This window comes from Pristis pectinata, chromosome 5 (assembly GCF_009764475.1).
Source record: "Pristis pectinata isolate sPriPec2 chromosome 5, sPriPec2.1.pri, whole genome shotgun sequence".
In the NCBI taxonomy this organism is placed as follows: Eukaryota; Metazoa; Chordata; class Chondrichthyes; order Rhinopristiformes; family Pristidae; genus Pristis; species Pristis pectinata.
In genome coordinates this window covers 40778562-40791444 of record NC_067409.1, presented here as the reverse complement: position 1 = coordinate 40791444, position 12883 = coordinate 40778562, and the positions used below count along the sequence as shown (strand labels likewise).

The following is a 12883-nucleotide window of genomic DNA, read 5'->3' as shown; positions in this document are numbered from 1 at the left end:
CCCCCTCTGTAACTGGATCCTTGACTTTCTAACAAACAGACTACAATCAGTGAGGATAGGCAGCAATACCTCCGACACGATTATTCTCAACACTGGTGCCCCACAAGGCTGTGTCCTCAGCCCTCTACTCTACTTCCTATACACTCATGACTGTGTGGCCAGATTCTGATCTAACTCCATCTGCAAGTTTGCAGATGATACCACCGTTGTAGGCCGCACCTCAAACAGCGATGAGTCGGAGTACAGGAAGGAGAAAGAGAGCTTAGTGGAATGGTGTCATGACAACAACCTTTCCCTCAATGTCAACAAAAGAGCTGGTCATTGACTTCAGGAGAGGAGGCAGTGTACATGCACCTGTCTACATCAATGGTGCTGAGGTCGGGAGGGTTGAGAGCTTCAAGTTCCTGGCAGTGAACATCACCAACAGCCTGTCCTGGTCAAATCACGTAGATGCCATGGCCAAGAAAGCTCACCAGCGCCTCTACTTCCTCAGGACTCTCACCAACTTTTACCGACGCACCATAGAAAGCATCCTATCTGGATGCATCACGGCTTGGTATGGCAACTGCTCTGCCCAGGACCGCAAGAAACTGCAGAGAGTTGTGGACACAGCCCAGCACATCACAGACACCAGCCTCCCCTCCTTGGACTCTGTCTGTACCTCTCGTTGTCTTGGCGAAGCAGCCAGCATAATCAAAGACCCCACCCACCCAGGACATTCTCGCTTCTCTCCTCTTCCATCTGGTAGAAGATACAGGAGCCTGAGGGCATGTACCACCAGACTTAAGGACAGCTTCTACCCCACCGTGATAAGATTATTGAACGGTTCCCTTATACAATGAGCTGGACTATGACTTCACGATCTACTTTGTTGTGACCTTTCACCTTATTGCACTGCACTTTCTCTGTAGCTGTGACACTTTACTTTGTACTGTTATTGTTTTTACCTGTACTACATCAATGCACTCTGTACTAAATCAATGTAACTGCACTGTGTAATGAATTGACCTGTATGACTGGTATGCAAGACAAGTTTTTCACTGTACTTCAGTACAAGTGACAGTAATAAACAAATATCAATACTCTTCGTGTGAAAAATTTACCCCTCAGATCCCTTTTAAACTTCCTTCCTCTCAACTTAAACCTATGCCCTCTAGTGTTGGACACTCCTGCCATGGGAAACAGATACCTGCTATCTAGCCTATCAATGCCTTTCATAATTTTATATACCTTTATCATGACACCTCTCGGCCTCCTTTGCACCGGGGAAATCAGACAAAGCCTATCCAATCTCTCCTTATAACTCAAGCCCTCTAATCCAGGCAACATCTTTGTGAATCTTCTCAGCACCTTCTCTAGGTTAAGCACATCCTTCCCGTAATGTGGGGAGCAGAACTGCACACAATAGTCCAGGAAAAACAGTAGACTATTAAGAAGATATTTTAAGGAAAAACATGCAAGAAAACATTAGCATGCTGAAAGGGATCCTTCACTAGAATGAAATTCCATGTGTTCTTAGTGCAAAAGAAAACTTCTGTATGCTTGGGACTTACAGACACAATAACTCTCTACTTCTTTGATCTTATGTATTAAATAACATTTTTGGATAGGTTTCAATTCACACATGGAGTGATTTTAATCCATCTGCCTTGCAGTTTCAGATCTGTTTGGCTGCCTATTTTATGCTCCATCTGATTTTACTGTCAATTAACATCAATGGAAAATAAAAGTATGTGGTGTGTAAACTACCAGCCTGACCCAATCCTGGCTGCCTCCATTCCAAAAGTTAGGTTCTATTTATTGCCCCCTTTCCATATTCCCCGCAGTTCACCCCATCCCAGCATTGCTCTTCAAATTGTTAATGTGCTTATAACATTTTTTTTTACTTGGCAACGTCAAAAATATATCTTCACAAAAGCAAAATCTTGTGAACCATCTACTTGTGTTAAATAAGTAATAGCAATGGAAACATGTCTATAGGTTTGGTAATACTAATCTACCACTTAGTTAACATGATTGTAAATTATGGAGCTGTGTAGAGTAACTTCTTTCATAAGATGAGTGCCCTCTGATTAATGTAGTATTTAATGGAGTGCTCAGGTTTCATTGATTTTGCTACGTGCTTCTGATTTTGTCTGTGCTTACTCTTTCCCTCTAGCAAAACCATTTTATGCATATTATATGGCTCTATTAATTATTTTCCCAATATTAGGTTAAGATTTCACTTCAAGCAGTCATTCAGAGATAATAGATAACAGGTTAAACAGTAAAGTTAAAAGCAAGCATTCTGACACTCAGTGAGAACAAAGGGAGTATCAGTGATAGGCTGGAGACCAAGAGAGACTGATTGACACAAAAGATTGTGAGAGTGTGATACAGACCCATTAATCACAGTTGATCTGTCTAGAGAAGGATGAGGACGGAGGAGGAGAGAGAGAACAAAAGGGGTGAAAAACACATGAGATTTAGAATATTGCACTTGCTGGAAATCTGAAATAAAAGTAAAAACTGGGAACAGGAGAAAATGTTGATATGCTGGGCATTTCCTGTATTCTCTCTTTTATTTCAGAGTTCCAGCAACTGCATTGTTGTATATCTCATAGCTCTGGCATGTATATTTTTCCTTTTTTCCTTTCCATCTCTGCCTTCAACCATCTCCCTCTATTTATACCTCCAGACTGATCAGTTGTATTTAACAAGCTTTCACCATTCTTTCTCAACCAGCACTATGACCTTTTGTGTCAGTCAGTCATTCTCATAGAACATAGAACACATAGTACAAGAACAGGTCCTTTGGCCTATGATGCCTGTGCTGAACATGATGGCAAATTAAACTCTCAGTGCCTATCCCTTTTTTATGCCATCCCTTCTTCTTCACTGCAACTTTTGACATAATCAATTTCTAACTTTTCTTGGTTTTATTTCCAATACTTGCTACTCTAACAGTGTAGGCTGCTATTCATACCCAAAATATATTCCATTGCATTTTACGTTAATTTGTACTTATTCATCTTCTACATGAAAACTATTTGAAGGCATTATCATTATAGATAATGCTTATAGAGTGCAATCTGCTGATTTATTAGGTAGTTTTTAATATATGGTGATGAATATGTTCAAACTTCTGGGATTGAGTGAATCCGGGCTTTGCACACAACAGTTTATTTTTAAGAGTAGTTATTTTATGAAACACGATGATGATTCTTTCATATCCCCAAGAGCTTAACAGTTGTTGGTCAGTCATGTTCACACACGTGTCTGCTCAGTGAAGTCAAGCCTATAGTCCACTAGGGCTACAGCAGGGAATTAGATATGTAGAAAGAATTTGACCACTTGACCTAAAAGAATGAAAGCTTTAACAAGAACAACATTTATATTATTGGAATGTCACCTTTAAAGAAGTATCAAGCAACTCCGTGACCTCCTTTACACTACCAGCCAGTTTGTGATGGCAAGATCACAAATTAAGTGAATAATGCAGTATGTAAGATCCCACCTTTATAGCTATCAGAAACCTTTCTGGAATGTTTTTCATTGCATGACCTGAAAAGCATTTCTTAGAGCTAAGCTAAGGAGCTCTTTGTAACATCATTTGGGACTGAGCCTGCCATTGTGGATCTACCTCACAGAATGCACATACAGGTCAGTTGAGCGTTAATGTACAGAGCAGCTTACATCCCTTGCTAATTAGCAGGTCTACTATCTTGAAAGTAACTTCGCATACATGGGAATTGCAAGGAAAAAGGTTTTTAAATTAAATGATTTAAGGCAAACCATTTACTGCACCTTCTGAGCAATGTACATAGGGTCTTGTATGAATAAGCAGACCACATTCTATCTTATGGGAATATTTTAGAGGCTGCGTTTATTGATTGTGTATTTATCAGAGCAAAAGATGTTCACAAATTTGAAAAGAGCAACTGTTCATCATTCAAAATGTTCAGATTATTCCATTTGGAGACATAAGAGAGACTGCGGATGCCGGAAATCTAGAGCCACACACAAAATGCTGGAGGAACTCAGCAGGTCAGGCAGCAGCTATGGAGGGAAATGGACAGTTGACATTTCGGGCCGAGATCCTTCCTCAGGACTGGAAAGAAAGAGGGCAGCTGGCCAGTATAAAAGGGTCGGGGGAGGGGATGGAACAAGAGCTGGTGGGTGATAGGTGAATCCAGGTGAGAGGGAGAAGATAGGCAGGTGGAGGGGGGGGGGGGTTAGTGGGAATGATGTAAGAAGCTGGGAGGTGATAGGTGGAAGTGACAAAGGGCTGAATAAGATGGAATCTGGTAGGAGGGGACAGTAGACCACGGAATAAAGGGAAGGAGGTGAGGAGGAGGACCAGAGGGAGGAATGTGTGGGTGATGAGCAGATAGAGAGGGTGGGGGAGGGGAAAGAGAAGGGGTATAGGGGTCAGTGGGATAAGGGAAAACAAAAGGGGGGACAGAGGGAGTGGTTACCGGAAGTTGGAGCAGTCGATGTTTATGCCATTGGGTTAGAGACTACCAAGGCGGAATATGACGTCCTCTTCCTCTAATTTGCATCTGGCCTCAACTTGATGTAGAAGAGGCTGTGGACAGATGTCGGTGTGGGAGCGGGAAGTGGATTTAAAATGGCTGGCCACCGGGAGATTCTGGCTGTTGTGGCGGATAGAGCGAGGATGCTCGACAAAGCAATTCTCCAGTCTGTGTCAGGTCTCACCACTGGATGCAATAAATGACACTGGTGAATTCACAACTGAAAGGCTGCCTCACCTGGAAGGACTTTAGCCAGAGGGTGGTGAATTTGTGGATCTTTAGGCAGAGGGTGGTGAATTTGTGGAACTCCTTGCCACGTACAGCAGTGGAAGCCAGATCAGTGGGGGCGTTCAAGGAGGAGATAGATAGATATCTAAATAGTCAGGATATCAAGGGATATGGGGATAAGGCTGGTAATTGGGATTAGAATAGTTTTTTTTGGTTTTTTTTTCTTCTTCTTCCCCCATTCCCCATTTCTCATTTCTATTTCCCTTTCCTTGGAGCAGACTCGATGGGCCGAATGGCCTGCTTCTGCTCCCTTGTCTTGTGATCTTGTGATGACTGTATAGGGGCAGGTGTAACACTGAGCGCGGTTGCAGGGATAAGTGCCTGGAGCAGGATCGATGTGGAGGGATGAGTGGACAAGGGAGCCACAGGGAGAGCGATCCCCACGGGAAGCAGAGAAGGGAGGGGAGGGGAAGATGTGCTTGGTGGTGGAATTGAGCTGGAGATGGTAGAAGTTGCAGAGAATGATGTGTTGGATGCGGAGGCTCATGTGGTGGTAGGTGAGGACAAGGGTAACTCTATCCCTGTTATGACTAGCGGGGGTTGAGATGAGGGCAGATGTGTGGGAAGTAGAAGAGGTGTGGGTGAGGGTTGCATTGATAGCAGTGGGGGGGGGGGGGGTCAAACCATTTTCTGAAAAAAGGAGGACATCTTGCATGTCCTGGAATGGAAATTATTCCACTTATTGCTCAGAATGTAAAAGGTAGCACTTGAATATTCAGTTATGGCAACAAACCAACAGTTATCTAGCAGTAAATACAATTATTCTCTAGTGAACAAATTATTGCTTCACACATTAAATCTAATCAGTTTATGCACATAGAATACGTAAGTGCCAAACAAGTGCATTGGTACATATGAATATTTCCAATTAAAGCATACTTTCCTAACATCTGAGAGTAAATAATTTATTTCTAAGATTATTTGTGGGTACATTTTGGATCTTTAGCAATACAGAATAACCTAAACTTGAAAAGCATGCTGACCAACAGCCTATTATTTTGACAAAAGGAGATGAAAGATTTAGACACTTACAGACATGATGTCTCTCGGCGAGCATAAATATATTCACATTTACCATGCATGCAAACATGTTCTGAACAAGGTTGGTAATTCCCAGTGTAAATATCTTCTCTTTGATCACTGGCATCTTAAAGTAAATAAAAAACGGTCAGTATTATCTGCACTCATTTCTTTTGGCACAAGTTTCCTGCTGTAATTAACATTCCGGTATTCATGGCAGAAATAATTTTCGAGAAGTACTTAGAGCAATTTAAATGAATCCCTTCTTGCTTCATTTGGGTTTTACTAACTACCATATTTCATTCAATGAAGTACACGTTTTTCCCTGCATGTATGCTAAACATGCATTATAGTAACATGTGTGCTCTGAAATGGAATGCAATTTGGTGCATCCTCCATGCACCAAAATGATGAACCCATGCCCATCTGTGAGAAAGGGAACTGTTCCTCAGCTTTGCCATTTAACTAAGACTCTACTCCATGTTACATAAATACTTTTAACATGGTTCAGTCTTGGGGCTTCCAGGTGTACATATAAAAACAGTTTGTTTGCTACTCTACCTGACTGTTAAAAGATGAGGTCCTTTTCCCTGCTCTTGCAGTTATAAGAGGTTTTTTCATAGGCTGATATTCCTCTTCTTTGTACTTTGGTGCCAGATAGGCAGAGCATAAAGTATGCACCACTGGACCTGCTCGGAAACTATTTGGGTTTCTGTGTTCAGGAAGTTGGTTTCAAACTGGCATTATCCCATTGAAATCCAGCTTTTCACTGGGCCTTGTGGCTGGAAGTGGAAAGGTCTGCAGTGGTATTAATGGCTGTTGGTTTCAATGCCTTCTGTCTGCAGTAATTTTGAATAGTCATCAGCAATTACGACCATTGTGTTGGACCCCAAGAAGGACTATCTTCTGTCATCTGAGAGGCCACATGTTTGCCCTCAGGAACTGCTCTGACTAATCTATCTGGGAGGACTGTGTGGAAGAAAAGAAAACTAAGGAAAATGAAATAGCTGTTCAGTTGACTACACCCACCTTATTTGTAAAGCAGTGGAAAAATTGCCATTACTTCATTTCCCCATTTGCATTTTGAATATACTAATAGCCTATATATTTGTCTTGAACCAAAAATTTTCATGGGCACGCATATAGCATTAACAAACTCTGATTCGCATTGTTGCAGACTTTAATCACACGTCTTTGTTACAATTTTGAATTGCAGATTGCTATGTTAAAGTTTGTGTTAAAGTTTTGCAAAAAAAAACACTGGCCTCATGTAGTTTCAGGCCCCAAGCATTTAAAGCAATGAGTTTCTGAATAGCCTCTCCAAACTTTGTCAGCAACTTGTTTTGGAACATTTTCAAAGAACTTGCTGTATGCTGCTTTCAATCTTTCGATGTTTTATTTAATTGTTTTTAAATATTTCAAATATATAAAGATGAGTAGCTTCATGCCTCCCTCACTCACAATTCACCTGCCCTTTATTGTCCCACACTCTTTTAAAACCCATTCCGGTGGCTAGACTCCTGCCATAAGCTTGATTCTGATTGGAAAAACACATCCCGTTCTTCACCAATGGGGCTGAGCTATGAGAAAGACAACTGTTCCTCAGGCTTTGCCTTCTGACCAAGGACCTAGTATGCTCGCGCTATAGTGTTCAAGCATACTGAAGTTGGCTGAGGCATCCCACAACCAAAAAGGTTCCGTCACTAGGCCTCTGATTTTCATTATAGGCTATGATTATCCATCTGGAACTCGGGAATTTGGAATGGAAAGATAGTGGTGAGAATGAAGGTTTAAGATGGGAGTTTAAGATGAAGGTGAGTTTAAGATGAAGCAGGCCATATATTACCAAGATATAAATTCAAAATGAAATTTTCGGATGACTCACAACTTTGTCAAAAGTAAAGTCCTGAAACTAATCCCTCTAACATGTCACTTACTGATGCACAGTGGATTGCATTATGTTTCTATGGCTGTCATCAGTGTACTTCCATTTTGGAAAATGCAACAGAAGAATGAGGTTGGCAGCTCTCTTACTGCTATTCACTGCAGGGCATTCAGGACTACCAATCAGTCATCAATCAGATGTGTACGCTCTATGCCTGTCACTTGATTGATGGAAGCAGAAGCAGCAAAACTGAGGGAAGAGGTAACCTTGATGAAACTGGCTGTACTTTCCAGGCTTGCTACAACTCATGGGAGAAATCAGTCACCATCAAATATTTTTATGGCAGAGAAAGATTCCCAATAAGCAAGGGGGTGAAAGGTTACTATGAGTATGTCAGAATTCAGAATTGAGGTTAAATTGGGTTAACCATGATCTTATTAGATGGGATTGAGGGGTCAAGTGGCCTACTCCTGCTCCTAATTCACAAGTTCTCCGTGTACCACTGTATCCATAATAAACACCTTTCTTTGACTTTAACCTCACATCTTGATTTATTTGACATTTAAGATAGTTTGTTCCTCCTTGAACCCCTCTGAGAGTTTGAGTTGCAGGAGATATTTCAAAATGTTCTGTTATGCTAAAGAATTGGCATATTATGCTGAGATTGTAGTTTTGCTGTGACTTATAAATTCATAAGTGTCTTTCATCTATATTCCTAATACATTTAGCTAACTCCATCCCCACTCCACTATAATTGTCTTTATTTAAGCAGGGGACACTAATTTTAGTCCCAAATTTCTCACCCTCAGACCGTTTGGAATTCTACCTTGCCCTGAATAATCCCTTCACAATGAGATCATTAAGTAACCCTGCTCATTCTATAATACCAGATCTAGAATATCCTGCTCCCTGGTTGCTTCTCCTTATTAACCAACAATAGTTACCCTAACCAACAATGGTCCCTCGAACAACAGGGACTAATTTCTCTGGCAAATTTCCAGGTGGGAATTATGTAATTTAATGTAATCTGATGGAGAAATTGTGTCAGTTGCTCAAGCAAGACTTAATAAGGGTCTGGCTGGATTTCCAGAGTGATGCAAAATGACCCAGAAATGCTCACTAATTACATTTCACTCTGTCCAAACTTAATTTTCAGTTGTGCATCACTGAAATAAACAGTGCTGAACCAGGTAATTTCTTGGCCCTGGTGCTTACCTATCAAGTTACACAACACAATCTTAAGCAATCCTTTTCCAACTGGAGAAAAAGTTCATCTAGGCTTAATTTAGCTGTACTATAATACTTCATATGATATGACTTTAAGCCTGGTTTAAAATGGGGCAAATCTGCAGTGTATGGAAGAGCCCAGCTTTCCCAACTTCAAATAAATCATGCAATCATAGAATATTTATTTCACAACATAACACTCAGCCCATCATGTCCCAGGCAATGCAGCCAGAAAATTCACTAGAATGCTGAAATGTTTTCAGTCACAGAGGGTGTTTCAGCCACTTACCTTTAATTTCTGTTCCCAGCTGAAATCCATTGTCCTTCCCCAAAGAACCAGTGTCATCTAAAAAGAAGCAATAATACATAAAAAGGCTATTAGTAGGATGATTCATGGCCAATTAAAACAGAAGATGCTGGTCAAGCAAGATCTGTGGAGGGACAAAGAAATCAGAGTTAATGTTTCAGGTTGACAATCTGTCATCAGAACTGGGGAAAGTTAGAGATAAAAGAAGTTTTAAATTGTTAAAAGAGCGAGGAGGAGACGAAATAACAAAATGGAAGGCTTATTGTAGGATGGAAGGCAGAAGTCAATAAACAACAAAAGGGATTATGATGTGTGGTGAAATAAGGTGACAATAGGAAAAATAAATACAATATTTGTAAGTAAATGAAAAATTATCCCAAATAATCATAAGAAAGTGGAGTGTTTACTGGAAATTTGAAAGAAAAATAGTGAAATACTGATTATCTGAAATTATTGATCCCTATGTTGAGTCTAAAAAGCTGTAATACACCTTTTCTTAAGATGCGCTGGTCTACCTTGGAGTCTATATTAAGGTTTGCTCTAACAGTTGCTGAGGGTGCAGATGTCAAAGTGGGTGTGACTCAGAGGATTAAAGTGAGAGGCAACTGGCTCACAGTCACTTCTGGGAATAGCAGCAAATACACTATTCTAAATTGAAAGGAATGCAAACAAATCATTGCTTCAGTTGGAAAGTGCTTGGTTGCTGGGGGATGGAGAAACAGGAGTTTAAAGCAGAGATGTTGCACTTCCTGCTGTTGCACAGGATGGTGCCATGGGACGGAGAGTGGGTAAGGGTGGAGACAGAGTGAAATAACAGAGCTTCATGTTGTGAACAGTCCCTTTGAAATGCTGAAAGAGGAGGAGAGAGGAAGATATGACTCATGGTGGTGTCAGAAACTGCAGAAGGAAGCTGTTGAATTGGAGGGCTGGTGTAGTGAGAAGTGAAGATGGGGGAGATCCTACCTTGGTTCTGGTGGGTGGAGAACAATGAGGGCAGAAATAGAACCAACATTGCTGTGGGAACCATTATCTACAGTGGAAGGTAATGCAAAGTTGAGGAAAAAAGCATATTGCAAGCAACAGTATAGGAGCTGGCATCATCAAAACAGATGGACTGAGTCTCTTGTGTGTATCGTTTAATGATTCCATGTCTTTAGTAATTGATATCAATGTCTTGTGAGTGACCTCTTTAAATCAAAATGGGGTCACCGCTGGACAATGAAATGAAATGATGTACTGCTGATACATTTGTAGTGATATCTTCCACACCACTGCCTTCTTGGTCTCAGACACATTGCTCTTGGGGACTGTCGTTTCCAAGCATGAACAGAACAAGCTCATTTTGGAGAATGATAATTGTAATTTTCACAGCTTCCTGTCTCGCAGCTGTAGGCTCTAACTAAACAAAATGGTCAATTCTGTTTAGCATACTATTGACTTGATGAGATGCAACTTAGCCCATTATGTCTGCTCCTGCAATAAACTGTGTCCATTTTGTCCCACCGTGGACTTCAACAGACTGTGTTTTATCTCATCTGCAGAAAAAGTAGAGGCTGGAGCCCAGGTTGGTATCTCTAGTGAGAGAAAGTCAGAAAAGGGGCAAATACAAATAATTATAGTTTTATTTAAAATTACTAAAAAAACCTGAAAAAGCCTCCGTGTGTCCTACTGGGTAAGGTAGATTGATTTTTGTCTCATCTCCAAGCCGATGAGAAGAATGAGTAAATGTTACATTCAAGTTCACACTCTGACATCCCTTTTAATCTTGGTATGGAGAAGCAACTGCTGTGAATGCTTCTGAGTATCTTGCATCACCATAATCATTCCTTCCCACCAAGATTATTTATGCATAAAATGTCTTCTACATGCTTCATTGATTCAACTATTTATCTTCTTCCTGATGTCTTATTGTACTGTCAAGGTCTCTCTAATTGGGTTGATAATAAGTTTTAGTAGAATCTACATGCCAATAGTGTTTACTTGCTATCAAGGCCTGGGCATCATTTGATAAAGGGTCACATTTCCAATGACTGCTTTAAAGGGTATCCTTCTATTTAGATCAATGTTTAAACTAAATCTTCCAACGGAAGGGTTTAAACCTGTCATTATCCAAATTCACAACACACACAAATGAGCCAGAAATGAAGTGTGAGATTAAAGTCCTGTCCAGAAGTTTTTTTTTCTAGTCCACAACAACTAATTGCATTTTTATAGTGCCTTTAAAACAGCAGAAGTGTCCCGAAGCACTTCCCTCGAGTAAATGTCAAACAACATTTAACAAGCAACAAGGAAGTAATATGTCATTTGGTTAAGGGGGTAAGGAACATACTCAGCACACCATACAGCATCTGTGGAGAGACAAACAATTAACATTTCAGTTATCACATTAGGTCTGAAAAGAATTGAAGATAAAACAATCTTTAAAATCCACAGAGAAAAATGGAAAGGAGGGAAGGACAAAAGGAAGGCTTATAGCTGAACAGGAGATAGGAGAGATTAAACTGCAAATGAGATAACGGTGCAGGGCAAAAGGTGGTAATAAAGGAATGAATACAGAAACAAAAGATGTGCCCAGAAATTCTCAAACAATTTTCGACCCAGTGTCAGGAAGGCTGTAAAGTACCCAGATGAAAGGTGATTTTCTTCAGGCTTAAACTGAGCTGCAATGGAATGATGTAGGAGATCAAGGACAGAGAGTGTGGGAGAGGGAAGGATGATTAAAATGAGGAGTGATCTGCAGCTAGGTCTTCTGTAAAGCAGGGAAAGATTTGTTTAATGGTGGCAACACTAAACAAATAGTCTGTCTGGAGGCTGGTGAAGTTAACAGTGAGGAGATGGGGAATCCTATCGTGGTTCTCAGAGAAAAGGGAAAAGGGGAGTTCACAGGTATAAGAAACTGAAATAACCAGAGTGAGGGCATATTCAGCTGTGATGGAGAGAATCTCTGGTTGAGGAAAAAGACACATCAGAAGCATTTTACAATAAAAGGTGGCATTGTCAGAGTATGTACAATGGAAGCAGAGAAAGTAGGAGAATGCAATGATCTCCTCATAGGAAATGATGTGGAAGGCAGTGTAGTTAAGATAACATTGGTAGTCAGTGGCGTTAAAGTGAATCACAGCTGCTGGACTAGCCCCACAAATGCTGAAGGAGGAGTCATGGAAGGGAAGAGTCAGAGCTGTACCCTGTGAAGGTGACAGAAAGGTGGAATTCAACAATAATGTTGGTGCCATTTTCCAGTTCAGGACAGGAGCAGGAAGTGGCACCGATATAGTCCTTGGAAAAAGATGAGGGAGGGGACTGGTGGAAGACTGGAGCAAAGAATATTTCACATTTCCCACAAAAAGAGCACTATGGTTTGAACCCACACTGGTCTAAATGGCAAGACCGCATATTATGAGGTGATGCATCTGGTCCTGTTCCTGGCCACACACCTGGTCCCACCCCTGGCCATATTCTGGCTCTGCACCTGACCCTGTTCCAATCATGTACCCGTTCCCCATTACCACCTGCACATCATAAGAAACATAAGAACTTAAGAAAATAAGAGCAGGAGTAGGCCCCCAAAGACAGTATCATCACTAACTATGATTATGGCTGATCTGCTTTAGGCCTCATCTCCTCTTCTGTGCCAGTTTCCCA

At 40.9% G+C, this 12883-nt stretch overlaps 1 protein-coding gene across 1 annotated transcript in view; it reads right to left on the bottom strand.

The window, feature by feature from the left end:
* The window catches only part of LOC127570638 (tomoregulin-1-like), a 168520-nt gene that overhangs the window by 9245 nt on the left and 146392 nt on the right, over positions 1-12883 (bottom strand). The window contains exons 7-8 of the mRNA XM_052016380.1: positions 9224-9280; positions 5835-5949 (exon numbers count right to left, since the gene is read on the bottom strand). Coding sequence (XP_051872340.1) covers positions 5835-5949; positions 9224-9280 — 172 coding nt within the window. The remainder of the gene's footprint in view (positions 1-5834; positions 5950-9223; positions 9281-12883) is intronic.